Source organism: Agelaius tricolor, unplaced genomic scaffold (genome assembly GCF_023055355.1).
Source record: "Agelaius tricolor isolate 1412-34295 unplaced genomic scaffold, bAgeTri1.0.p SCAF_5, whole genome shotgun sequence".
NCBI lineage: Eukaryota > Metazoa > Chordata > Aves > Passeriformes > Icteridae > Agelaius > Agelaius tricolor.
This window is the reverse complement of record NW_027269265.1, coordinates 45,078,666-45,106,500: the sequence shown is the minus strand read 5'-3', so window position 1 is coordinate 45,106,500 and position 27,835 is coordinate 45,078,666. Positions and strand designations below refer to the sequence as shown.

At 53.4% G+C, this 27,835-nt stretch overlaps 1 protein-coding gene and 1 long non-coding RNA gene across 5 annotated transcripts in view; one reads left to right on the top strand and one right to left on the bottom strand.

Moving 5' to 3' along the window:
• Window positions 1-2,930: 2,930 nt before the first annotated feature.
• On the top strand, window positions 2,931-5,334 carry LOC139590266 (uncharacterized). The gene is made up of 3 exons (XR_011679292.1): window positions 2,931-3,010; window positions 3,305-3,568; window positions 4,990-5,334. It is a non-coding gene; the product is annotated as an uncharacterized lncRNA (long non-coding RNA).
• A 3,804-nt stretch (window positions 5,335-9,138) lies between these two features.
• Window positions 9,139-27,835, bottom strand: part of RASSF7 (Ras association domain family member 7) — a 34,037-nt gene continuing 15,340 nt past the window's right edge. Inside the window, exons 1-6 of one of the 4 annotated variants that reach the window (XM_071427667.1) lie at window positions 26,415-26,569; window positions 13,856-14,009; window positions 12,760-13,664; window positions 11,617-11,785; window positions 10,878-10,988; window positions 9,139-10,158 (exon numbers count right to left, since the gene is read on the bottom strand). In XM_071427667.1, the coding sequence (XP_071283768.1) occupies window positions 10,127-10,158; window positions 10,878-10,988; window positions 11,617-11,785; window positions 12,760-13,664; window positions 13,856-13,958 (1,320 nt within the window). In that variant the 5' untranslated portion in view covers window positions 13,959-14,009; window positions 26,415-26,569 and the 3' untranslated portion in view covers window positions 9,139-10,126. Of the gene's footprint in view, window positions 10,159-10,193; window positions 10,989-11,616; window positions 11,786-12,759; window positions 13,665-13,855; window positions 14,010-26,414; window positions 26,570-27,835 lie in introns of those variants that run through there. The other 3 variants (XM_071427669.1, XM_071427665.1, XM_071427666.1) reach the window with 3 other exon arrangements.

The window sequence follows — 27,835 nt, the reverse complement described above, 5'->3', positions numbered from 1 at the left end:
GGCTGTCCGCCGGCAAGGCGAGCCCAGCCCAGGCTCTGCTTGCAGGCGGACGTGACCCAGAGCTAACGTGCGTGTCCTCTCAGACACTTGGGGCATTGTCAGGAATCAGACGGGTACCGGGGAGAAAACAAGGTCCTTTTGCAGAGAACACAGAGCGGGACAAAACGTGCCCCAGCCTTGCTGCTGCCTGCCTGTTCGAGGCCTGAAAGAGGGGCGAAGCGGGAGGGACCGGGACGAAACCCCTGGTGATGCCCCAGCCGGTGACACGCACTGCCTCGTGTTGGAAACGGCAAGATCTGCGCTGCAGAGTGGCAACTTCTGAATTGCACCTTAGCTCATGCGGGGCTTGCCAGGCTCCAGGGATAAGACTGGGGGCATGTTTCCCCATTGGGATTCCTCCCCGAGTCCATGGGCGCAGCACAGCGGCCCTGGCACCGCACCGGGCGGGCACGGAGGGCAGCCCGTGAGGCTCTCCCGCCATCCGCGAATGCACTTCCCTGTCACTGCACACATCGTGGCTCTGGCACCGCCGCCGGGACTGGAAGCCAGCTGGGAACAAAGGGAAGAGCTGCAGGGCTGGGATAAGCGGGAGCTCTCCCCGGGACAGCACTGGCCGTGTCAGCAGGACATTTCATCCCAGAGATTAAGGGCTGAGCCACGAACTTGTTTGGAGCTGGAGGGGGAGCGAGGGCTGAGGGCAAAGCCAGCAGCGCTGTAGCGAAGCCCCTGGGCCCAGGGCCTTGCCAGGGCAGTAGTGACCATCTTGTGAGCCGGGCGGTCTCGCCGTTCCTTTAGAGACTCGGACGATGGCACCTCCGGAGCGAGGGCCCGGTGTGCCCTTTGCCCACCGCAGCAGCGCATCCATGCCCTGCCCGCCGCCCTGCGCTCAGCTGGCTCCGCGCCGGCCCTGCTCCATGCTGGAAGGTTTAACACAGCGGTCAGGGAGGTCCGAGCAACATCCAGAGCTTGGCAGCCAGCTGTGCAAGCACTGCTTCCAAACACACTCAGTCCCTTTGTGCTTACAGTCAGGAGAACGATTGAAGGATTTTTTTCTTTTTAAGTAAAATCTGGAATGTATAGTACTGCCTGGAAGAAGAGGGACTTGGTGGAGCACAGGAACCAACAGCACGTGTGTCCTGTACCCTGGCAGAAGCAGCAGTGCTGGTAGGGAGGTATCAGGGCAGTACCCAGCCATGTTACTTCCCACAAAAATACCTATTTTATAAAAAAGAGTATTTTCCATGGCTGTGCCTTCTTTTGTGTTGGCTCACGCCCGGAGGGTGGAGGGGTCGGTGTGCTCCGCAGACGATTTCTCTCCAATCCAGGCACCAGCCCTGTGCTGGGGAAGATGTAAGATACGTGACTTTTCCCCTACGGCTGCTGGGTGAAAACAAAAACCCCCCACATAGCATGCACACAAAATGACAACAGAGACAGCCTGTCATTGTGCGGGCTGTCACGCAAAAGAGGGGCTGTCCCCCCATCCCCCCTCCACACCGGCAATGGGAGAGCAGAGCCACGGATGAGTGTCAAAGCGCTCCAGCAGAACATGTAAGGAAATCCTTTCGATGTGGAATTGCCACCGGCTATCAGGGACCCTGCGCTGGGTTTTGCTTCCAAATCTTGCTCCAGATTGCAAAACGCCCGTCGGAGCCGGGACAGCTGATACCGAGGGAGTTTCCAGAAGGGATGCAGAGCTCGTGCCTTTTGCCGGACAGCATGCATTATCAGTTCCCAGGGACGAGCCGTGTGGCTGCTGTTTGTCAGCGGTCACATCCGCACCGAAGTGTTTTTTCTTGCCCAACAGCAGTCTGAATGAACCGGGGGGCGGGGGGGGGGGGGGGGTTACAACAAACGTGCCCGCTCCCCAGACGCGCTCTGGTTTCCGATCTGTTCGAGGAGGGCGTGTGTGTGACTTCACGCGGATGGGAGCCAGCCTGCAGACTCGACGCCTGCCTCTCTGAGTCTCCAAACAAGACTTCCCACTACTGGACAGCGCTGCGCCCATCCATATCTCTCTGTCTTTGGTCCTTGGCAAATCCTCCTTGAGGTGCACTAAAATTTTCAGCATTCCAGCTGTTTGCTTGGCTGCGGCTTGTAGGGTGATGGGCGGGAGTGAGCTCACCCCATGAGAAGGTGAGAGCTGGTCTACTGAGGATGTACAGAAAACCTTCAATTGCACGTCCCTTTTTTTGGGGAAGTTGCTGGAAGCAGACTCCCGGGGCCGAGGGACAACCTCCACCCCCTGCCACTGCGAGGGGCACTCGGGTTCGCCGCACGCCCAACCCAACGGAGAACAACGGAGGGGGGAAAATATACAAAAAATTAATGTGACACGGTGACATTTGATGCAGCGACAGGAGAGGCGGCAGTGGCGGGGGCGGCCGGGGACACCCCGACTCTCCCCCCGCCCCCTGCCCCGTCCCTCCCGCACCGCCTACGTGCGCCCCGACACTGCCCTGATGGCACGGCCCCGGCGGGCCGTACCATGGGCCGGGCTCCGGCGGGGGCGGAAAGGGGACGGAGGGGAAAGGGGGAGACGAGTGCCGGGGCCATGGGGGTCCAGTGGGCAAGGGGCTCCTCGCGGCCGGCGGCGGCAGGGCAGGGGGGCGCCGCCGGCGGCCACCGGCCCGAGCGGGGCGGCGAGGGCGGGGAGGGCGGGGGTCGGCGGGGCGGGATGAGCGGGAGGCGGGCGGCGGCTCAACAGGTACAAATGGTTCCTCCCCGCAGCAGCAGCGACGTGCAGAAGCGAACGCGCCGCGCCCGCCGCTGTCACCGCCGGGGGGGCGGGGGGGCCGCCTGCTGGCCCGCCCCGCCCCGCCGCGGCCGTCGGCGGACGGTGGCGGAGCCGCCATTGGCTGGAGCGGCGCGGGGGCGGAGCCGGCGGGCGGGCGCGCGGCGTCACCATTGGCTGGAGCGGCGCGGGGGGCGGAGCGAGGGGCCGCGGCGCGCGGCGTGGGCCGGGCCGGGGCAGAGCGAGAAGTTGGCGGCGGCGGCGGCGGGAGCGCAGGTGAGCGGCGGCCGCGCCGGGAGGGATCCCCCGTTCCGGAGCTGCGGGGCAACGCCGGCCCCGGGGCCGCACGGGCCAGCCTGTCCCGGGGGTGGGAGCGCGGAGCTGCATCTCCACGCGCCGCGGAGCCCGGGCACGGCGCGGCTCCCCCCTCCCGCGCCCCATCCTTCGCGCTGCCCGGTGTCGCCCATGCTACAGGCGGGCCCCGCCGCCCCCCCCGTCACCCTCCAGGAGCAGGTGAGCCACTGACTAACGCACATTGTGCTCTCGGCGACTCCACTGTGCGTGTGACAGCGGCTAACCTGCTCCTCGGACATCACTGTGCGGCCGCCTCGCCTCCCCGGACCCGCGCCTCGAAGCCTCGACGCTCCCCTGCGCTCTCGGCCAGCCAGGTGAGGAGCTCCGGCGTGCCAGGGAGTCGGCTCCCCATCGGTCACCACTGTCCTGCCTCCAGCGGTTGCCCGTCCTCGGCTCTGCGGACCCCCAATGATCGGCCAGGATCGGGCGCACTCGCTCAGGGGAGCGCGGAAAGATGGAGCACTCCTGCAGCGGGGCTCGGTGTGTCCCGGGGAGATGGAGGGAACGGGCCGCGTCGGAATGTGGGTGCGAGTAGTTGGTGGTAAAGTTGTTCAGGAGGGATGGCGTGCCTCTCTCTGTTCTCTTGCTCTTCTCCAAAGTAAATAAGTGCTAGCGGACTCCGTACCAAGTTAGGGACGCATCATCCCGGCCGGTGACGTCTTGAGAGCCGGTCAGTGACTAACTGAACTGCTATTGCCAAGGGTGTGTTAATAGAAGAAACTCTGCCTAGTAGTGCCCTGGATGAGTCACATTTAAACAGACACTCTCTAGTCTGTTAAAGGAAAAGCAGAAACGAGCCTCACTTTCCTTTTTTGTTGCTGTTTTTTTTTTCCATCCCACCCCTCACCTTTGCTCGCTGTTTTCTTCATCTTGTGACAGGGCTCTATTGGCGGCCCGGCCCTGGCTGGGCATTTGCAGAGCTGCCTTGCCCAATGTGCTGTGATGTCACGCAGGGGACTCTGACTTCATGGCCCCGAGGAACAGGAAGGCAAGCCAGGCAGGGACTTTTCCAGCCACCCACGGTGGCTGTCACTAAAAACTGAGGAAGTGACGAAGCAGATGGCTTCTCCTACAAAATTATCTCTTGTGATTTTTTGGCTGCTGAAGAAGCTGGGTAGTTGAAAAGTGTATTTTCTCAAGAGCATCACAGCTTCATTGTCAGCTGAAGTTCCTAATATCCAGCTAGGATTCACTGCAGCTGCTGAGGTTCCCTGGAAGGGCTCAGGTATTCCCCCTACTCCTGGGGCTGCTCTCATGTAGCCCTGGGCTGTTGTAAAGGCTTGATCTGAAGGAATTGGCAGTGCTCTGGTCAATAACTAGTTAATTGCACAGAAGGCAGAGCAAGGTCCTCTGTTGGTAAAGTGTCTCTCTGAGAAGTTTTGCCTGTCCCTATCTCTCCTTCATGCTCTTATCATTTCTGCCTCTGGGTCCTAGAGGAACATCTGCTCTTCACAAGGAAACTCAGCTCCCTCTGTGCTCTGTGTTTCCGTAGTGCTCAAACAGCCTGGGAAGATGGGAAAACCAACCAAATTTACCTGAGATGCTTTCATGTTTGTTCAGAAGCCAAATGGGCCTTTTTATTTTTTTCTTTTTAATGGGGTACAGGGTTGGATTGGGCAGACAAGGTTGCAGCTGTCTCAGGCCCAGATTGCTTTTTTTCTTCCCTACCTGCACCTACAGCATCATCCCACTTGCTGGTCCTGAGCAGGCAGGAGCACAGTGTAACCACACAGAGAAAGGGAGGGAGGGAAACCTGGTACAAAATCCATCCATGTACAAGTGTGCCTGAGAGCTGAAACTGAAGGCCACAGTCCCCCTGCCAGACAATTTTATAGATGACCATGCACGTAACAAACGTGTGTCTGAAAATAAAGGTGCTTTGTTTCTCTTTGAATGAACAGCCCTGCGTTTGGGACGGTGCTGGCTGATGAGCTAACCCCGGGAGATGCCGCTGGCAGGAGCAGCTCTGCAGGTCACCTGGCAAGGCCTGTCCCAGTTCCCATGAGCAGCACTATGGTATGAATGCTTCCGACTTCCTGCCACCAATGGAACCATCCTGTTCAGCTCCAGTAAGCAAAAGGAAGGGGTTGAAGTGAAGTTTGTTTGGTTTTGCCTTTTTTGTGTGTGTCTCCAGTAAGTGGGGGGAGCATCCAGCTCAATTCCTGTTTTTAACATTCTTCTGGCATGATTCAAAACTAACCTGCTGTGCTGTCACCCGAAGTCTTCAATAAATGTGCAAAACCAGTGTTTGAGTGCTGATTACTGTAATCCAGGGCATCAGCCCAGGTAAGAGGAAAGCTGTGCCTTCTCAGTGATGTGTCTGATTGCACTGCATGCCTGGTTCCTCCCATCTCTTATTTTGCCTCTGTGGCCAGCGAAGGTGGCTTGAAAAGGAGAGCGGAAGGGTGTGACATGGTTGTCCCTCAAGCAGAAAGCCCAGCATCAGCCCTTCTGCCCTGGCCTAGCTGCAGGGTGCTCCTGAGCAGTGAGAAAATACACCAGGGCTGTGACGCCCCTTGAGTTCATCTTTTTCAGTAGCTAATAAACAGATTTGTAAGATGGTACTTAGCTTGGTTAGAAGAGTAGTTGTGTGCTTTCACTCCGAACTGTGAGATTTTTGGTGAGAGGCAGGGGAGTGCCTTACAGGAGGGGAAGATGCTGAATTTCAGGCCTGTTGAGCTGAAGGGACTCTTTGTGCTCTTCAAATATTTTGTTCTTGTTTCAGCTCTTCATGGAGGGAAGGGAACAGGCATTACCCTTCAAGCACCACACGAAGAAGCGTCTGTTGTGTTCTGTCCATAACATGTCTCAGTGTCAGGTGAGCCTCACCGCAGGAGCAAGCTGCTCTATGAGGAACAGGAGTACATGAATTGTTTAAGAGGAAGTCAGTTAGTTAAATGCAAGCAGGGACTTATATAATACATCCTAAAAAAAAAAAAAAAAAGAAAGATTTCTGCTGGCAGAAGGTTCCATTGGGAGAGAAACTTGCTCATCCATAAACAAGAAAATTTCCCAGCCTCCTCTAGTGCTTTATGGTGGTTTTTTTTCCAGGGCAAGGTAGAATGCAGTCAGTCTGCACTCTGAGATGGAGAAAGAAAAATCATAATAGGAGAGCAGACAATGCTCCCTGCATGGACACACACGCCAGTTCAAACAGCTCTTCTTCATCTGCAGTGAGCTATGCTGGGAGAAGCTGTGCAGCCAGGAGCAAGCAGCAGAGCATCTGTACACCACTTGGAGAGCAAAACCATCGGGCATTTTCTCCTCCAGACATTCACACCTTTTCTTATGTAACTGGTGCTGAAGTGTGTGCTTTAAAAGCTGCTTGCCAAGTCCAGGGGCTGGGAGGCAGCACAAATGCTTCTAGCACTCTAGATGAAATTGAGGGGAGAAAAAAAAATATCCAAACCCAAACACCCAGGAACTCATACAAATATGTAACTGCAACTTGGGGATGGTTCAAGTGTCTGCAGCAGTGTTGCCCTGAAGAAACTGCACTGGCCTGGGGCAGTGCTGGCACCCAGATCACCATCTGATCAGGATGGTGAGGAGCTGACTGTCCACGATAGAGGGGTGAGGAGCTGGGGGCCATTTTTCTTACACAATATTAAAAAATAAAAAGAATCTAAAAAAAAAATCAGGTAGTGCAGCCAGGAAAAGGGCGCCAGGAAGGCTGGAGGTGGCTGAAATACTCTTCTGAATGGTGCGTTGTGCTGGCAGAACCTGCAGATTTATTAAAAAAAAAAGGCCAACAAAAATGCGGACTGCTCACCAGTGAAAAACAGGTAAATCCTTCACTTTGTGATTTTCGGGTGGCACTGGAGCTAGCCAGGAGAAGCATCTGAGGAGAGAGAAGCTCTGAAGTCCATTCCTGCCCACTCCAGGGAAGGAAGAAGCTGCCCATGGCGCCTGAGGGACATGGGGACACGAGTCCCTGTGCAGCCAGGCACAGCATCCTTGAGCCACCCTGCACACTTGGATCCCTGCCTTGCCCACGAGCCAGTTCCCTCTCCAGTACGCGCCGTACGCTGGGCTGCTGGTTTGTTTTTTAAGGGAAAAAACAATAATTTATTTGCTTTGTTTTAATCTCATAACAATGGGTAATGGTAATTTCTTCCTACCACTCTGTAGTGGCCTAGAAAAGGACAGCATCATCTCCACTGTAGCAAGAAGGCTTGTCCCAGGGCATAAAATTTTAATTAGGAACAATCACGCAGCCTTGAAATGGGAATCGCGAGCAGCAAAAAAGTCAAACCATCAATAAAATATTCAATGGCAGAAATGTATTATTGACACAGGCTTTAGAGCAGCTAAAAGCGGGAGGGCGGGGGAGCGGGTATCGAGCCTCGCTGCATTAAATAACAGGCGGGGACCCGCGCAGGCCCCCCGAGCCCCAGGAATATAGGTCACCCTGGGCTGGGAGCTCCCGAGGTAACACAGGAGTTTATTGCCACTCACCTCTGCCCCACGTGCACCACAGCAGGGACAGAGGTGTTAATCAAAGTAATTTATTACCTTGTAAAACACTGCTGGCCTAGGCAGCAGCTGGGTGATGGTGGGTGGGACACAAAATGAAGAAAATCTGCAAAGAGCTACAGTCTTGAGAGTTAGCCCCTGGTCACAGCCCTCTCGCTAGCCCCATGCCCGGTTATCAGTAGGGGACACAGTTGATTTACTCTGTCTCCCACCCATGCAACAGTTCCAAATCCTGAGTGCCAGCCAAGGGGCATCAGCTGAAGGGCCAAATCTGCTGCAATATATATTTAAAATATCTTTATTTTCCACACCCTCCCACACCTCCCTCTAGGAAAGACTGGTGCTGGTTTGGCCTGTTATGATTATGACTGAACCTACAAAACTGATAAATAATATATAATCGTAACAGACGGGAAAAAAATCCCCCAGATTCAAATTAATTTTCTGTCCCCATTTGGAAGTACCATAGGTGATGACCCTTTTCTCTTTATTCCTGTTTATTTTGCAGAATGCAAGGCTAACAAATGTAACCCAAAAAATGAAAGATCCAGTTTTAAACCTGCAGAGGTCAGTTTTCTGGGATGTACAAAGGATGTCCCATGACACACTGAAATCCAGCCATGTCCAGGGAAAGTGGGTTTTCTAATCTGCTTTTCCCTCCCCTCCCCAAGCAGCACTGAAATGCTCTTTGTACACTGTCCATCACCCACTTAGCAAGGCAGAATCTTTAAAAGCAAGAGTCCAAAAAAAAATAAAGCACACAAAGCTCAAAAAGCAAACAAGCAGGGGAGAAACAGCTGCATGTAATGAGCATATTTTAAACTAATTTTCCTTGAGATACATGATTTAAGGAGGAGGGCAAGGAAGAACTTGAAAAACAACCCACCCAAAAAACCCCAATTCAAAAAAGTCAACTTTGAAATTGCATCTCCCTACTGTGGCAGCTCTCCAGTCATAACCTAAGACACAGCAGTACCAGTGGATCTCCCAAAAACGCAAACTTTAATCCTTTAATATTACTTGATCAGCCTGCTGGGCTGTGGTAGCACCTTGAAAATCAGCTTTGAGAGGGGAAGATGTCCCCAGGGACAACAGCCCAGCAGAAGCTCAGGGGAAATGGTGATGGACAGCAAGAGCTGACATTCCTGGCTGCTGTTATCCAGCTGCAAAGAGGCTTGGAGGCAAATGGGAAATTTCCCCTTACCTGCTCCTGTCTGCAGCTGAGCACCACCCCCTTTGCCTCCTGTCCTAAAATGCTCTGAGCTGCTGCTGCTGTGCATTATTAAAATGTTGCCATGTTTCATCCCAGAGATGGCTGCAGCTCACTGGAGACAAGCTGCATCCCCTGGCTGTAAAGCACTTCACGATTTAAAAAAAAAAAGAAAAGGGAAAAAAAAAAAGAAAAGAGCACTGTGTGCATAAGAGTCAGTCAGTTATAAAATACTCACATCTTTAATTCGGCAAATAGAAAGAGATGGCTCGGAATGGAAGAGGCAGCTGCGGGGTGCGCAAACCATTCGGATGCATCCAGCAGGGACGGCTCACCCTGGCCACAAGAGCACACTCACACTCGCTTTGCTCAAATCCTTTCCCAAAGATTTATTGAAAATTGGATCTGCGGCGCACGGGATTTACATTCGCACAGGGAAGCGGGGTTTTACCGGGAACACTGCGCCCGAGTCACATTTTCCGCATACGACACACTGAAAACAGGCTCAGGGATCTCCCAGACAAACTCATCCCCTCCCCAAACTGCTTTGGTTTTGCAATTAAAATACAAGGTGCCCCACTGTGACAGATGAACAGAATGGTAACTACTGGCCATCGAGTTAAAAAAAAAATCATCAGGGAACTGTCACCAATAGTATTTTGGTCCTGCTCTCCACTCACACCACCACCGGGGAAGGGCTCATTCTGCAATTTTTTACTTTAAAAAGAAGTTGAAAGATTAAATGAATTTAAGAAAAACAACTCCTGCTGTGTGCTTCCTTGAAGCGTGGTCTGTGGCACCATAGAAAGTGGTTTCTCCTACAGGTTTCTTATAATATACATAAAAAAAGATGGGCCAGAAATTTGTCTTAAAACTGTTTTTGGGCCTCCCTTGCCGCCAGTGAAGAGGCTGTTTGTCATGGCCCCACTTGCAGTGACGAGTTGCTGTGAAATCTGTTAACTTGCTCCATCCAGGTGAGCCTCCTCGTGGGTCTCCACTGCAGCTTTGCTCCCCTAGTCAAAGGAACAATGACTTTTCCAGATGCACGATGGATCTTTTGAGGAGGCTATGCAGAACGGGCGCACTGCTGTTTTCTGTTCAATATAGAAACTACTTAAAAAAAATAGAAGGGAGTCACTTTCATCCTCAGGGGAAGAGGGTTGCTTTTTGAGATCAGTCTCTAGTTTTGCTTTACAGTCTGTAAAAATATTCTGTCTGGCCATCCACATCTATTCACAATATAAAGCAGTAAAAAAAATATAAAATATATATATATATATATATATATATAATATGGTTTATTTATACAGTTACACTTTGAAGGCAATTGATCCTCCACTGCCTGGGACCTTCTACCTCCAGATGCTCTGCCTGGTTGATACAACTGCAAGATAAGACAAAAAAAACCACCTGAGCAATCCCACCATGGTGGGTGAGCACTTGCAAAAAGGAGAATGGAAAACAGGATGTATGTGAGCACAAAGCCTGGACCGGGAGATGGGAATGTGGCTGCCACAGTGTCCTGAAGGATGGGTGGATGTATTGGGCTGTGTGGAGGATGGCAATAGGTTTTTGCTGGGGAAAAGGCGGCATAAGGTGGGAGGAGGATACCAGGGTGGAGGTAGCATCACCACAGCAGGTAGGTGTCCCTACTATGGCTCTCTTTTGCTGCACCCAAAAAACAGGTGCAAGGTGACAAAAGAGTCACAGGAAGTAGGAAGGGTTTTGGGATGAACTGGTCAATAATATGGAACAAAAGTAGCTCCTGTTAAAGCCAGGAGACAAGTCCTCCTCATCCTAACTGAGCAAGGCCTTAACCCTGGGGGTACAGAGTGGCAGGAGAGGGATGAGAACCATCCTCCACAGCTCCTGGCAGGGCAGAGAGCCAGGCTGCCAGTGTGTGAGCCCCTGGCAGCACAGCAGAGACTGCTGGAGTGTGAGCTTTGCGCTTCCTAATGGCATCTATAAATAGCTCTGGCCTCCCACCACCAGCACACGCTTGCTCTCTGCAACCCATTTTGGGCAGCAAAAGCCTCTCCCCTCTTCCCACCCATCCTCTGCAGAGCAGCTCGTGCTCCCAGGGCCCCAGTGGGACATACGCACCCTCGGGGTTCAGGCTGGACACCAGGGGCTCCGGCAGGGTCCTGGGATGGCCGAGGAGCTGCTTGGTGCTGACCTGGGGAGGCAAGTCTGTACCAGCGGTGGGAGAAAAACCTACAGGATGGGGAAAAACATCCAGCTCAGGCAGGGCTTGAGCCTTCCAGGCTTGCTGGGCACAGCCACTGCAGTGCCACAGGGCAGTCATGTCACCCGCTCCGGGTGCTCCAGAGGAGAAATGACCAGGTCCCTTTCCGTAAGACCCCCCCACTGCCTCCTCTCATGCCTGTGAGGCTGCAGACAAGGCCCTGGGCACCACCCTTCCCTCGCCAAACACAGAAAGGTCATTTGCGGCCAGAGGATGTCCCCACCAGCCCACAGCCCCCGGGGACTGACACAGGCCTTCAGCCACCTGCCTTCTGCTGCAGCCGCTATGGTGACATGAGCAAGGCTGTGAAGGAAAGCTCCCTGCAGCCACCTCAGCCCCAAAAGCAGCAATGCAGGATCTGACTCCCGTACATGTCTACGAGCAGCCCCCAGGCTTCAGTGGGGAGGAGGAAGGAGCCCCAGGGGTGAAAAATCTCTGAAACCCCGTGGGAGTGGTGAGCGACTGCCATGTCAGCACACAAACCCCCACCTGCCTAATCTCAGTGCCCAGGGGAGAAGTGGCCAGCTTTGGGGCTGACCCCACGGAGAGGGAGGCAGGGAGCAGCCCCCGCGGCCGAGCCAGCGGCAGCGTGCTGACCTCCGTTTCTCCGGTAGGCTGGCAGCTCGCACGGGCTCGGCTCCGGCTGGGCGTCCTCCTCGGACCGGGCCTGCAGGACGGTCACCGTGGCCCCCGTCTGCTGAATAAACTGCTGCAAATTACACTGCCTCAGCTCCTTATTTAACTCCTCCAGCTCTTGGGTCTGGGCCTGCAAAACACACACCGAGGGGGGAACAGGGTGAGCCGCACGTTCCCCCCGTGCCCCCAGCCCACGGGCAATCATCCGCTGGGGCTGCTCCCCGGCTGGGGCTCACCCTGCTGGTGCCAGCACAGGAAACCTCAGTGGTACTGTGGCTCAGCCACCCCTCTCTGAGGGCTGCAGGAAGGGAGGTGCCCAGGCAACGGGGACGAGGATGACGCTGGTTTGGGAACAGCCCTGCTCTGCTGCATCTCCACAAGAGGGTGCGAGCAGCCATCAAACGCGCCCGCTGTGCTGGGAGATGCCAAATGCAAATGATATGCTCAAGGAAAGATTCTGAAAGCATGGACAGCCTAGGGAAAGCCTGGATAAAAGCTTCCCCGTTTTGCTCCAAAGGGACATGGTGGGTAGAAGGCAGGAATCATGCAGCCCCTTGATCCTTGATGCTGGGAGGCTGCAACAGGAGAGCTGGGAGGGCACCAAAGCTCATCCTCAGAGCTGCCATCTCCGCACTGTGCAGCCCCCCACCATGAGCCCAAGCCCTGCATGGTCAAAAGATTTTGTGCACAGGCACCACAGGAACCTCTGCTAAGCCCTTTGTGACTCCTTCATCCAAGATGACATTGACCCTTGTGCCAATGCCATCAACCCCACATGTGGACCACTTGCTCCAGCACCATTGTCTGTGCTGGAGTGAGGTGATGCTGTGCTCCTGGAGCACCAGTGAGAAGGAGCATTAGCCCAGACATAGCTTGCACAGAGAGCAATGGGTGTGGGACCCTGTGCCAGTGGGGCAAGAGTGGTGGCGTCCCTCTGTCAGTGATCACTGCTGCAGAGAGCTGTGCATCCAGTCCCAAGATCACTGGGCAGGTGAAGTAACCAACCCCACTCAACCCATAGGTCTAATGTGTTTGGAAAGCTGGTCCCACCCCTCCCTCAAGATCTTACCATCCCATGGGGTGGCTCAACCCAGTCTTATCTACCTGCAGGTTCTTTTCAGCTTCCTCCAGGGCCTTCTCCACGCTGGCCAGGTTGCTCTCCAGCTGGGTGCCTTGCTTGACCTTGGCCTCCAGGTCCCTTTTCATTTTGGTGGCCATGTCCTCCAGCTCTATGGGGCTGGGCATAGAGATCTCCTTCCCCCTCTTGGCCCTCTCGGCCATCTCCCATTGGATCTCCTCCTGCAGGGCTTCAGTCCGGATGCTCAGCTCATAGATCCTCTGGGTGTACTCCTCCAGGCTGGCCCGCAGGCTCCTCACCCGTTCCTGTCGCTCCCGCTCGCACTCCTTTTCCAGCCGGAGCTCACTCTGCCAGAACTCCTCCTCACCCAGCTCCGTCTCATTCCTCCGCACCACTTGCTCCAGATAGAGAATCTCATTCTCCTGGCCAGCAAGCCGGCTGCGCTCCCAGAGCCGTAGGTCCATTTCTAGGGTGTCCCCATGGGCCTCCAAGGAATGCAGCTGCTCCTGCTGCTGCAGCACTCTCCTAAAAAGCTCCTCCTTGGAGGGCTGGACAACACCACCACCCTCCAAGTCTAGCCCATCCCGTGTTTGGTGCCTCCATCGGCTCACGGTGAACAGGTCGCTGGAGCCTGTAGGACCCAGGCTGAAGGTCATGGATTTTTTGGGCTCCCTGGAACGGGGTCCGTCTATGCTGGTGAGCCTGGGCTTGATGGGCAAGCTGGCCCGGATGAACGTCCTCTCGGGAGCCTGGGGAGAGCCCTCCGAGGAGGGCCGCTCGGCCATGCTGGGGCCTGTCCGCCGCAGGATGAACTGCACGTCGTTGGCATACTGCCCACACTTGGCCAGCGACTCCAAGGGACACTCCAGTGGCAGCAGCTGCCGCTCCTTCTCCCGCAGCTTCTGCACCAGCACATAGCGGCCCGTCTGACCTGCCGGGAGGAGGCGAGCACATCAGATCGGGAAAGCAGAGGCCAGCAGGGGTGTGCTGAGGCTGCTGCCCCACAGGCAGTGCTGCTGGCATCCCCACCACCACAGAACAAGGCCTCCACCCACCCAAGGACTCCTTTTCCTAGGAAGAACCTGCAGATGGGGCACCCCCCAGCAGATGGAGATGGCTCACCAATGGCCCGTGCCAGGGCAATGACCACTTCTTGGCAGGTGGTTTGCTCCGAGACTCCACACACGACCCGCTGGATCCCATCCACCCAGACCTTCAGCTCCATCCCCTCAGCTGCCGGGCCTCAGGTGCTCTGGGTCATTGCAGGACAGGCTGCCTGTGGGGAAAAAAGAAACCAGGTTTCCATCCCAAGCCACTAACAAGGAATACAAGATGCTTTGAAAGCGGTGTCATTAAGTCATCATCCCATAGGGTGAATCCTAGACCAAGGAGTTGTTCGCTGCCGCCCTGTGCACAGATTGCACTTTTGTTGATGTTATTAAACACTGATATTCATCTGCAAAGAATTTTTTTTTCCTTATGTCTGGACAGTGGGTCCAAATCTTCCTGTGGTGGGAAATGATGAGGTCTGTGTGTGTCTGTGCGGTGCCCAAAAGATGCCCAGGTTATTTCTGCTGTGAGCACAGACTTTTAATGGGTTTTCTGGACTTTCACTACAATTTCCCTGAAAATCTGATAGAGTGGCACTGAGAGATTTTCTAAACAACACTGTAAAAGGCAGATGAACTGCTGGCTACCCACTTTTGCAATGATATAGAGGGAAAGTGCAGATAATGCACATTTTAATCTTTTCATATTTACATCCATCTCAATTTATCAGAGAGAGATTAAGAAATTAAAATAAAGCCTCTTTCTGAACAAAAACATGACCAAAGGTAGGGTTTGGGAGGGGTAGCCAGGCATGAACACCCATGACAAAGCCCAGGCTCTGACCAACACTGGGTCCAGCTCAACTCCCATCCAGTGGGTACTACTACCATAAAACAACACCTCTTAGCCTGGGCACACCCAACTCCTGTCTCTTCCAGCAGCTCAACAACTGCAACAGGCATAAATTAAAAAAATTAAGCACAAGCTGTAAAGAACTCAAATATTTGAGTTTACAGAGTTTTCAAACACCATGCAAAGATGTATCGATTTTCCCTACTATAGCACTGGTTTTGACACTATCAGTCTTGTCTGAAAGTCCTGGATGGAGTAACATACACTAAATTTTCAGGCCCTCCATCCAGGGGGGGTCACAAACTGCTTTCCCAGCTTCACCTGGCTGGTCACAGCCCCTCCCTCTGCTCCAGCTATCCCAAGTTTGCAGCCAGGCTGTGAGAAAGCTTGACCTTTGGTTAAACTCCACTTCTTCATTATTTTTTGTTGCCTACTCGAGTAATCAAAGGGAGGGCTTGAAGGGTCCTGTCTCCAGTGATGAGGAACTTTAATTGTGGTGCGAGAAAGGCAAGGAGAAACTAAGGAGGACACGGCTTGGTGAGGCCGTTCTGCGCAGGTGCCAGGTCCTGCTGGTGCCACCTCCCTGCCCACCTCCAAAACACGGGCACGGAGCAGCCGTCACAAATACCTCAGCGCTGAGCTCATGTTTGCCTTGGCTGAGCCACTGGGGAAACTGTGGGGCTGAGGGACACCTTGGGTTCGGCCCACCTCCCTGTAAGCCCCAAACCACTAACATTTGCACGATATAAATTTGAAGCTGCGTTTTGGCACCACTCCCCAGTCCTGTGTATTCAAGGCTGCCACCGTCCCCCGGCATGGAGCAAAGTCCAGGTGCCACTGCGGCACCACCCAAATCAGCCTGAAACCACTGTTGTTCACCCCCCAGCCTCCCCTCAGCAGCACCCTAACACCACACTGGAGAGCAACACACCCCATAGAGCACTCCCTACACCCCCCTTCCCTGCCCAGGGACGAAGCTAGTCTCAAATCCGCCTTCTTGTGCCACAACCCAGGATACGGGGGCCAGGAGCTTAGGAATAAACAAGAAAAATAAGGCAGCTCTTTGAGTCACAGCGAACAGTCTCACCTTGCTGGCAAAATCCGGGGCTGCCGAGCGCTATGGGAGCAGGATGGCTGCGGGCACACGGGTGCCGGGCACCAGTCCGGGTTCAAACCAGGCACCAAGCTGTGGCCCCGCCCTGGCCGGCCTTCCAGGCAATCATTTACCAGCATCGCGGAGTGCGGCACAGCGCTGCCAACAGGCTGGGAGACACGCAGCCAGCCTTGCTCCTCATGCAGGAGAAACCCCCCAAAAAGCAGCCAGGGCATAATCCCTACTACGTTCTCCAGCACCCCAAAATCTAATGGATTTTATTGCTTCCTCAGATCCTTGCAAGCACAGGGGGTCCTTGCTGTAACCTCTAGGGGATTTGGGAGTTGTCTCCAGTTTGCTGCCAGATACAGGATGTTATCTGCCCCCTGGAAGAGGGCTGGGGGCTGCTCCCTTCCCTGCCTGCCCTCCCCCTGCCTTCTGGGGAGGATCAGCTCCCACTCAAAACCAGCCTTGCTGCCCCCTCTTCCCCCAAATTCCTGGCCTCACAAGGGAGCAGAGAGGATGAAGGTTCATCCTTGTCTGAGGGGACCTGCAATGCTCCCTGATCCCCTCAGTCCCTGCCTGGGAGGGACATCACAGACTGCACTCAGCATCTCATCCCCAATACTCCACCATGACAGCCTCACTCTAGTTAAAAAAAAAAACAAATAAACCCCCATCAGGCAATAAACCTATAAACATTCACCTTGCCCCAAGTATCACCTTTGCTGTAAACTACTCAGTTCTTTACCACCACTCAAAACCACAGCAGCTGGGGGTGAGTCTCATTGCCCCACTTGCAAATAGACCCCCCTCTTAATGGGGTTCCCTGCCAGCCCCCTGCATTAATAGTGGGTGCCGTCATTACACCACCAGGTAGGAGAAATAATGGGCTTTTTTTGGAGCAAGAATTACTTTTCTGGGGAAGAGCAGCTTTTCAGCAGAAGGTAGGTTTCCAGCTGCCTCTGTTTGTATTTACCCCAGGAGGTTGCTTTGATCATGAACCCGAAGGGCAGGCAGCTGCCAGGCCCTGCCCCTGCTCCTAAACAGCACCAGGGAAGCCAGCAGGTGGCTGTGGGTGCCAGGACACATGACTGCTGCTCCCAAAGGCCACTCATTTTATTCTAAATAATTTTTATTGGAAGCAGATTAACAAAATGACTAATTTTCTGTTCCCTTTTCCCATGTGATGGGTCCTAAAATTGAGGGTAGGGATGATTCATGCCATGACTTCAACAGATTTCCTGACTGAAAGTCAGAATTTCAAATGCTGACACTAGAAAAAAAAACTTTTTTAAATTAAAAATCTCAGATCCCGCAGCTTTATTTTGATTCCTGGCACTGCTGTCTCCCGGCCTCCCTGAAACTGTCAGGCTAAAGGAAGTGGAGGTGAAGGAGTATTTCTGCACGTGCAGGAGGATGTACCTCTTGCTCCTGCAAACTGCCATCCTGATGGCTGCTGGGACTCACAAGGGTCTGGTGACCTCCCCTGGACCTGAAATAGTAGAATATTGCCCAGTCACCCTCCTCACAAAAGTGAAGACCACTCCTGATTTGTAGGGCCACCTGCAAATCTCAGAAGCTGAGACAGCACCTTCCAGCCAAAGAGTGCAAGCACTTTGCAAGAGTCTGTCTAATATGTTTTGCCACACACAATAATAATAATTTTTTAAAAAATCAAAATCTGTTTCAGAAAAAACTCACCTATTTTGTACCCAACAGCAAGGCCTACTGCAACCCAAATACTAAAGTATCCCAAACATCTCTACCACAGCTCCGAAAAAGGACCATCTGGGACCAACAGGTTGAGATGGGCAACCTGCCAGCACTAAGGCTTCACCCATTTTTGCAGGTTCACTCACCTCCCTCACTGTGTCCACCCCCTGGCAGGGAGCTGGGTACAGGGCCAGGTGGCAGGAGAGGAGCACCACAGGGAAGGCTTCCAAGAAAGCCTAATAAAAAGTGAAAGGAATCCAGAGGACCAGCCTTTCGTGTCAGGGCTTGGGCTGAGGGGCATAAAGACTCATAGTTAATAAACTGCATTAGTACTTGAGAGCAGGCTGTGATGAGCCTGCCATCCGTGAAGCACCAAGGTGTCCATGGGGACCAGCAGCTTTGCATCCCTCTGGATGCAGCCCAGGAAAATGCTGGGGTACTCTCAGTTGTTTTATTTCTACTTGGAACCTGACCCTCTGGCTCCTCTCCCACCCAGTGCCAGGGGGATGCTCATCCCAGCCATGTGCAGACACCTCAATAAAAAAACCCAACCCAGCACATGAGTAAGCAGCAGGTGGGGAGGGGAGGGCTGGCCTGTGCTGCCATCCTCTGTGCTGGGGCGCTGGCAGGCTGGCTGTGACTCACTGCCCTGCTTCAACTGCTGCAGTGACACATCCAGCAGCTATTTAATACTTCCTCAAGGCTCTCCCTGCTCTAAGCACTGGGGCCAGCTGCTGCACCAAAGGGGAGAGATGGTACTTGCCCACCTGCTGAAACCTCTGGTGGGGCAGAAGCCTTCCTGTTACTCTGGTGACCAACACAGAGGAGATCCATAAATAACTGAAGCCTCCTGACAACACCTGCAGCAGGTTGGAGGGAATGGGACATGGTCCAGGTTTCCCTCCAGACCACAAACTGTGTCCTGCTGCTTTGGGACCCTCTTTTGGAGTGACATCACCTGCCCTTGGCTGAGCTGTTACAGGGACTGAGTGGTTCTGCTGGGCTCTCCATGCCATGTCCATCCCAGGACAGAAGGCAATGCCGTTGTCAGGGTTGACTGCTGGCCAGTCCAATGCTGAGCAAGGATCAGCTACGGCAAGGTTTGATGCCGTGGCGCATGCCAGGCTGGCAGTTCCCTTGCTGGGCAGAGATGACCATCCACATCTCTGAACAAGCTGTCTGTGCAGCAGACTCTGACAACCAGCCACGGTCACTGCCACCACAGCTGGGAGCACCAGGCAAAGCCCCAGCCACTTGGTGCACGGCTTTTCCACCATTCCAGCTTGTCCTGAGGATGCCAGCCCCAGGATCCTGAAGGAACACATCCTCTGGCCCGGTGCAAGGCGGCCAAGAGGGTCACCTACCAAAGGCAGCAGTGTCCTGTCCTTTGGCGTGGGGGCCACCAGGGTGCGGCTGGGACGCTCGCAGCACAGAGCTCCAAAGTGGAGCAGCAGATGGGTTACTTCATCCCAGCACAAAGAGTTGACAGGGGTTAAACAAGCTCAAGAGGTGACAAACAAGTCTTACCAGAGTGGTCACAGCCCAGAGAGGCAGCTCTTCATCCTTCCACCATTACAGGGAGGGTGTGCAAGTGCTTCTCACACCCAGGCCTAAGGAAGCCACCAGCTCTTACACAAGGCAGCCACAAGTACCCAGGAGCAAGGAAGCAGCCAGCATGGGGCTCTAATTCACACCCAAGCAGCTTATTTAGGGGTGGCCACAATAGCACCATATCCTCAATTCACCCATCATTCCCCATCCAGCTCCCTACTCTGACATCTTGTGCCTGACAGAAAGCCCTAAAAATTGGCAAATGACCAAAATGGTAATTTAACCTGAAGGTGCACTTTTACCAGAGATGTGTGGATGAACCTGAGCCCAAACACCTCCCAAGGGTCTGCTGCCTTTCAATAGCAAGCAGCTTCTGCTGGGGGCATCCCACAGCCCATAATGCACACTTGGCATCAGCAAAAGTTACATCCGTGTTTCAAGGGCTTTTTGCACTAAAGGACATCAAAAGGAAAACTATGTGTTGTGGCATTTGCATGCTCAAGAACTAAAGCATGATTTGAGCCAGAAATCACAGACCACCACCAAAATCTTCTGGCAATCCAAGGGGGCACATGTCCCACACAAGGATCTTGCAGGAGCTGCCCAAAGAGACGGAATTCTGGAGAGCCATAAGCACCACACCAGCAAACCCCCATTAAGAGAAAAATAGAGGCTTAGAGATTTTCTGCTCCACTTCCTCCCAAAAATTACAGACTCATGTTAACATGCCTGAGGAGGCTGGCCAATGCTGAGCAGGGCAGGAAGAGTCAGGTACAAATCCTGCCCAGGGCTGTGACGCAGAATGGGGACGATCCTCAGGGTGATGGCCTTCGGCAGGGATTTAGGGAAGGGAGGCTCACATCATGACTGGTGACAAAGACACTCGCTACATGCCACCTCCACTGCCAGGATTTCTGCTTTTCAACCCAAGCTTTTGGGTCTGCTACAGCATCAGACCCACAGGGAAACAGAAGAAACAGAAACAGCACTGTGAAGAAGCTGGGAAACCTTTTCTCCCTCTTAGACAAGATTAAGATTTGTGGCCATGCCAAGTCAGTATTGAGAATCATATGAAAACATCTAGAATCACAGCCAGTGACATTTTAGGGATGATTACTAGTCAGTCCACCTCACAGATGAGCCACCAACCAAAAGCTCATTATAAATTAAAAGCAGCAAAAACACCCCTCCACCTACTGCACACACTCACATTACAGCGCTTCAGCCTGGAAGCGGAAGGATCATCTTTCACACCTGCATGCATCATGTTTCTCCCTTGCAGCACTAATGGCTACTGTCCGTGGGGGGAGAGCTGGCAGGGCTGGCTAGCAAAAAGCCTGCCCTAAACACGAAGGTTTGCAAAGGAACCATTAGCAGCACCTGCTATTCCCGTAACCATCACCATCACCCCCAGTCCCACATGTGAAGAATGACTTCATGAAAGCAGCTGGAAATAAATCCGTAGGTTCTTCCCAAGGGGGAGAAGCAAAATTAGCAACAGTGTGTCGATTAGAGGGGAAAGAGGAAAGGCTTTTACACTCCCATGCTCTTTTCTTTCTTGTGCAATTGAGTGCACCCTGATGCCATGCCCAGGATGGACCTAGCTTTGCCCCCAGTACAGGGGCAAGACTACGTCTCGGTATCTTGGGGCTCTAGGCTGATCTAGATTAGGTTCATCATCTTTAGGGGATGAACCCAGCTCCTAAAAGGCAGGCTCTGAGGGGTACTTGCCCAAGCATCCACACAAACACAACCATGGCACTCATATGCCAGTAGGTCCAGAATCCCTGCTGTGTTCATCTTCCACAGCAGTCAGTCATCAGGGAAAGCACGATGCAATTTGTGAGTATTTTCCTGTTATTACACACAAGCCATTCCCCAAGTCAGAACACAGCTTGTATTTCTCACCACGCAGAATACAGGAGCAATCTTGAGAGGCAAGAGCCTGTTCAAGCCCTGGAAATACTCTTCCCCAGCCAAAGAAGAGAACTTCCATTTCCCCCACCTTCAAGGGCAAGACCCAACCAATGAGGTCTCTTTCCCAGTGCCTCCAGAAGAGCAAGAAAGGACCCTTTAAAGTGCAGCTTCCTTGAGATGCTTGCCCAGTCCAGCCCAGAGGATGAGATGAGCCTTGACCACCTATAATGTGAGCAGAGACAGACACTCTCCCTGTCTCCTGTCAAATTAATCAACAATTTCATCCCCATAGGATTACAGGAAAATTCAGGCTCTGCAGCTGTCCTGCAAGTAGGACCAGGGACATAAAAAAGCCAAATGACCTACAAATATCTTCCCTCCAACCAGCCTTCCAGCCTCTGGAAGTGCTGGTGTCAGCCATCAGCAATCCTCTTTCCATTCCAATTCTCCTCCTTCAGGAGAGGGTAATTAACAAATTAGCAAATGCACAACCAGGGATAAACCTTCCAGATTTTATTCTCCACTTTCAGAATAACTTTGCAGTTTCCTATCCTGCTTCAGAAAGCAGCCACATGTCAAGGACATACTGCTGGGTGTCCAGAGTAGAGGATGCACAGATGAACACGCAGGTGCATGCTGTCATGGATATTTATTTATAACTTTGTAGGATTAAAAAGGATTTTAATGACCCTTTGCAGAGAGCTGAATAGGCTCCTTTCTCTCACATGCTCAGACACAAAGACAAATAAACAAGAGATTCAGAATGAATCCTGGCTGAAACGTTTGATAAGACCCTTGGGTATTTTAGAAGTCTCTGCTTTCACGCTACCTGGCACATGACTAATTAGGTGGAGGTGCTATCAATCACTGCCTGAACCCACCCAGAGACAATAAGCTCTTTAAGGCAGTAAAATCATGACATATCTCTGGAGAGGCAAGTGCATCTGGGACATCCATCCAGGGGTACAAATCACAGTCCTACAAGTGAAGGAAATCACCGCTGCATGACCAACTAATCCCCCCAATTGCCTTGCTGGACTTTTGGTTGAAGGGGTTTTAATGCCTGCAAAGACATTAAAATGCCTCCATCTCTTGCTCCATACATAGGTCCAGCACTTAAGGACACCTGAAGGACCAAAATGGGATAGGAACATGAGCTGGGGACTGGACCAGCACTCCTGCCTGCACAGAGTGGGAGACTCAATAAAAATACATTGTTTCTTCTGAAGCATTTAGGGACTTAATCCTTATGCAACTAATACTCACATGGGGTTGCTTTGGGGAAATACGTACTTTTGAACTTCCTAACCCAACTTCTTTATACTCAGCAGGTCATTAAAGAGCCAAATGAATTCAAAGAGGACAATACCAAATCCAATGTCTCAGCCCAGGCAACCCTCAAACTGCATTAAGGCAGTCAAAAAAATACTTGAGAAGGAGTTTTGAGGGACAGCTAGTCCTAAGCATGCAGCATCAAAGATTCAAAGCCATGTTTCTAGCACCTCCACTCCTGGGTCCCAATGATGCTTCCCTTCCAGAGTGGGAGAGCAAATGTCCTTTTCCAACATGGTGAGTTTGCAAGATTTTTAAAATACTAGAAAGAGCAATAGAAAGGTCTTTAAAAAACCAACAAAACCACTCAAACAACTACAGGAATCCTTTATGCACAAACACCTATGCTGTGTCTCAGCTTTTTTTTCCCCACAAGTGGGAGTACCTTGGATCACATATGATGTGGTGCAGCCTTGTGCCCAGGCTGGGTGAGCCCTGGGAAAGCGTCACAGAGCCACTCTTTTGGGATGGGACCCCAAGGACTTGACAAGTTGCCCTGAGAAAGTCCCATCCCAAAGGAATCAGGGCAGGGAGAAGAGGAAGGAGAGATGACCTCAGAGCAAGCCTGGGAAACACCTAACTTTCTACAGGCACAAACCATCAAGCAAAGACCTGGGCACACTGGTCAAGAGTCCAGAGAGACCACGAGCTGCTCTCTGACAATTAAGCTGTTCCTCAGAGAACAGTGTGTTTGTGCTGCAGGAACCAGCCCGCACCGATCACAACATGCAAAGAGGTCCACCCAGCATTCCCACCACAGGTATGTTTGGCTCTTAACAGAAAGGAGTGCTGACACCTCCAAACATTGCCAGAACTTGGAAAAGAAAATAAAAATTGGCAAGTGAAAACAGCAACCACAAAGCCTCCAAAAAAACCAACACAACCCATCTTTATTCTTATGAAGAGATGCCCATGGTGTTTATCCAACCTGCTGCACTCCACCAGCTGCCTCAGGCAAGCATCCAGAGGCAGAGACCAGCTCCCTGCTGCACACTCACGTTTCCTGGGGAAAGCATTGTTCACAGCAGGAATCTTTAAACCAGCAAGAACCCTACAAATGCTCTCCCTGTCAGACAGCTTCACAACACCATCTGGGTGCCAATGGTTTACCCGGGCTGGCAGGAATAACAGGGAGCAAAGGGGAGGCTGCCACTCACTGGGCTTCCCTGCCAGCACAGCTACTCTCCTGCAGGATGCTCTAGGTGCCTCCAAAGTCCCCACTGTGCTCAGGAGTGCAATGCTGGGTCTAACACCACAAAGGACATCCATGGGAGGCTCTGGACCCCAAGGGGCTGTTGAGAGCACTGTGACATTCCACTGTCATGCAGGAGGCACCTGAGAGGACACAGGGAGGGTTGAGCATGAGGCTCCAGAGATGAAGACCTCCAGCAGGTTCTGTGTGCTGTAGCAGGGTTAGGAAGTAGCAACAAAAGAAGCCTTCATGGCAATTCAAAAAGCCTTCATGCAATTGTCCTGAAGTTTCCACCTATGTGTTTGGTTAAGAAGTGTTTCAGGTTATTTTCCCCCCTCCCTGTGCCCTCCCTCTTTTTTTTCTTTTTAAAGCAACAAGTTATTCTAGATGACTAGCCTGGGGCAGTTGGAAGCACCCCAGCCCTCAAGAAAGTGCTGACTCCAGCCCATAAAAAGCCAGACAATCAGCCACTTTTAGGAGCTCCTGAACTTGGCATCTGAAAAATGGAAGGACATAAAAATGTTAGCAGTCCTTTATAACAACAGGATTCTGTTAAAAACCTTCAGTGGGGCCAAGCTTAAGCTTTAATTTGAATACACAGGTTTGCAAGGGCATAGACAAGCTGAAACAGATGGAAGAACATCCTTTAAAAAGATGCTCTTGAAAGCAATGCATACACACAGAGCTGAAACCTAAAGTGTCCCTCATGCCTTTATTTAGACTTGGGCACAGAGCAACCCATTGTCAAACAGCACCTGGATTTCTCCCTAGCTCACCACAGCACCCAACCTCGCATGACTCCAGAAAATACTCTGCTCTGAAGCCTTGGCACACACATCACTGCCTCCCAGCCAGGAAGGATTAACTCTTTGTCTGGAACTGCTCCCAAAGCATTCCCTCCCCAGCACATGGAGAAACAACAGAACATGGGCGTAAGTCAATTCTGTGCCACCACTGGAGGGTTTTCCTATTGAAGATGACATGAACAAGGCAGGACAGAGAGATGCTGAAAACCATGAAAAGGATGAACCAGTGTGGACCATGCAGATGCACTCAAACAATATTTCCTTGCAGCACGTGGCGACAGTGAAGGCAACCACAGGACATATCTCCACTGTGGAGGTGGACAGCACACACATGTTGCCACATTATTGCTCAGGTCTGCCTCTTTAAGACCTGGGTAAAACTAATTTCCATGTCCCTCTCACACTCATTTGCAAAGAGTTTTATATTTTAGAGCAACTGGCATGCCCTTGCAGGGAAATAGTGCAGGACCCTGGGAACTGCAGTGCTCAATGCTGTGAGTGCTGGATACCCGCAGGTGCTGCAAGCAGCAGTCCCTGGCCTCGCAACTTTGTACCACACGGTGGAAGAAAGGCTTCAGGAAGATGTGTGCACTAGTGGCAGCTTCTGGATTTCCACGCCATTTCTTTCGAGAAGGCATGGGGAAGCCAGCAGAGGTATGTGGAGAGGGAGTCCAGGCATCGTGCTCAGGCTCCCCCAGCAGATAACTGGGATGTGGGAGGATTCCTGGCATTCCAACGGCATCAACAGAAGGTAAGAACATCCCCCCTTCCCCACAGCCCCTTCCTGAGAAGACACCACCGGCACTGCCTGATAAGGAAAACAAGCAGCGTTTGGAAGACGCTTCCCACTCCTGCCCACTGCAGATACAGCATGTGCTCACGGTTTGCTCTCGTCTCCCTAGGAAGAGCTGCAATTCCCGCCTGCTCCCCGCAGCGCTGCCCCTCGAGGTGAGCTGACAGGTGTGTGCAGCACCGCTGCCCCATGCCGGCAGCCGCCCGGCCCCGCCATCTGACAGCGGAGCTCTGGCATTCGTGCTCCCACACGCTGCCGGGGCCCGGTGCCTGCCCGGCAAGTCCCGGCAGAGCGCGGCCCCGTTAGCACCGGCATCCCGGGGAGCTGGCCCCGGCTCACGGCGAGGAGCAGCCACAGCTCCCGTCTCGCCTCTTTCGACCATTTCTCACGAGTTTCCGCCTGATTTCTCCTGAAACAGCCATCCCAAGGGGAGTGCCATGGGCTGTGCCTGAGGCAGCCACTCGGAGTGAGAGGCGCACGGCTGTGACCCTTTCTTTTGTACAATACCCTTGAACCCACGTTTGGGTTTTTAACCTGCAATTACAAAGTGCTGTTGCAGGGCAGGGAAAAAAAACCAGGAGAGGAGCTCGGTGTCCCGTTCCCCCCCTCCTCCTCCCCGCAGCAGGCCACAAGTGGAGTTACGAAACAACCTGCCAACCTGCCGGCAGAGTTCACGGAAGGCATCAGAAGTATGCGGCTGGAGCCTGGCTCTTATCGAGGAATTTAACCCCTCTCCTCGGGGAGACGGAGACGTCTCTGAAGGGAGAAAAGACGGGAGGTTTTGCCCCACGGATGCGAGGGGAGGAGGCTCCTGGCACGGCCATCTGAGACCCCCACGCCGCCTCGGCTCCTCCGCTGGGGGCTCTGGGCAGCGTTTGCAGCGCCGGCGGGGCCCGGCTGCACCGTGCCGGTGGCCGGGGCTGCTGGGAGTGCCTCGGGCAGGCGGGAGGCAAAGCCACCCGGTTGCTCGACCGACCGGGACACGACAGGGGCGGCACCGAGCAGGTGGCAGCGGGGCTCGGGTCTCGCCAGCGCCGAACGCCGCTCCCTGTCCCCCCAGCCCGGGCTCCCCTTACGGAATCCGGGGTTACTGCGGCGCCCTGCCCCAAGCCAGCTGCTCGCCGCCCCTGCCCCACTTCGCAGCCCCGTGGCGCTGTCCCCCACCCCGGCGGGCCCTGCCAGGCGGGCGAGGCGCCGGCTGCCCCGGGGACGGCTCTCGCCGCGGACACCCGGGGCCAGCGGCCCCGCCTCAGCCGCAGCCCCCCTGTTCGGGGCCGCTCCCGGCGGTACCGGCCCGGCTGCGGCAGGGCAGGGCCGCGCCCGGTGCTGCACAGCAGCGGCAGCCCCTGCCCGGCCCCGCCGCGCCCGAGCGCACTCACCTGCCGCCGGCCCGGCCACGGCAGCGCGGCCGCGGCTCCGGCTCCTCTCCTGGGCGGCGGCAGCAGCGGCGGCAGCCGCTCCGCTCCGCTCCCGTCCGCTCCGCAGCGCGGAGCCGCGCCGGCCCCAGCGCCGCCCTCCGCGCCCCGCCCCGCCGGCCCCGCCCCGCCAGGTGAGCGCCGCCCCCGCCAGGTGAGCCCCGCCCCACACACGGAACTCCCCCGCATCACCTCGGCTGTTTAAAAAAAAAGTCTGACATTCTCCTTAAAAAAAAAAAAAATCTTAAATTCTTTTAAAAACTCCCCCCAAAACCTTAACATCTTCTCTTTAAAAAAGTCATAAAACCTCTCTAAAAAACCAACAGATTAAAATTCTCCTTTAAAAATAAACCTTTAAATTCTCCTTCTTATTTTTAATAACTCACAAATTCTACATTTTCCCCCTGAAGTCTTAAACTCTCCAATAAAAATTAAACTCTATAAAAAAACTTTTTAAAAGTACTGAATTCTCCTTTTATTTAAAATGTTATTAATTTATATTTAAAAATCTGAAAACATAATCATGTTTTTTAAAAGAATACTTAAAATCTCCTTTCCTAAAAAGAAACCAAGCAAAACCACCCTGTATTTCCCTATCCCTGACTCCTGGCTCTGTGGGGCAGTATGGGCGGGCTCATTCCTGCCTGGAAGTGCTCAGCCTGTCCGACAGCAGGGCCCAGACCTCCACCTGCCCCAGCAGGTCTCTGGGTAGAGCAGAGAAAACAACCCCTTTCCAGAGAGAAGAGCTTGCCCTGGTGCACGAGGAGGGTGCAGCCCTCGAGCCCCGTGCCCTTCAGCCGGCCGGGGGCTCAGAACGCCCTAAACCCGCAGAGAGATGACAGCAGGGAGACAGGTTCAGCCGGTTTTGGAAGAAGCAGGTGTCTGCTGCCATGCTGGAGGCTTTGGAAACTTCTCACCTCCTCTCTCTGTCAGCTTTTCCCATCCTATCTCTCAAAAAACCCACCTGAAAGCTCCCCCCCCCCCCACCCCGCATGCCAGTGTCCTCCCTCCATGGTCCCCCAAGCAATGGGGATGGCTGTGATGGCATCAGAATCCCATCCTCAAGGTCTCTGCTGGTGAAGGTGCTCCAGCAAGACCTGAGGAGGTGAAGGTGCTCAGCAACCCCAGTGCCAGACACACAGTTACCTCTATATTTCTTTATCCAGAATATCTTGTGAAATGTCCCACTACTCACCAGAAAGGATAACCCACCCATCGGACCCAGGATCCCAAGGTGACTGCTCCAAAACAGATCTCGGGTTTACTGCTCCACCACAAAATGTGTGCCAATTTTAACCTATGGTCAGAAAAATCCCCATCTCATGCGGGCCTTATGATATCCTTATCTAGGATTTATGATATCTTTAACTACTCCCTTCTCCACA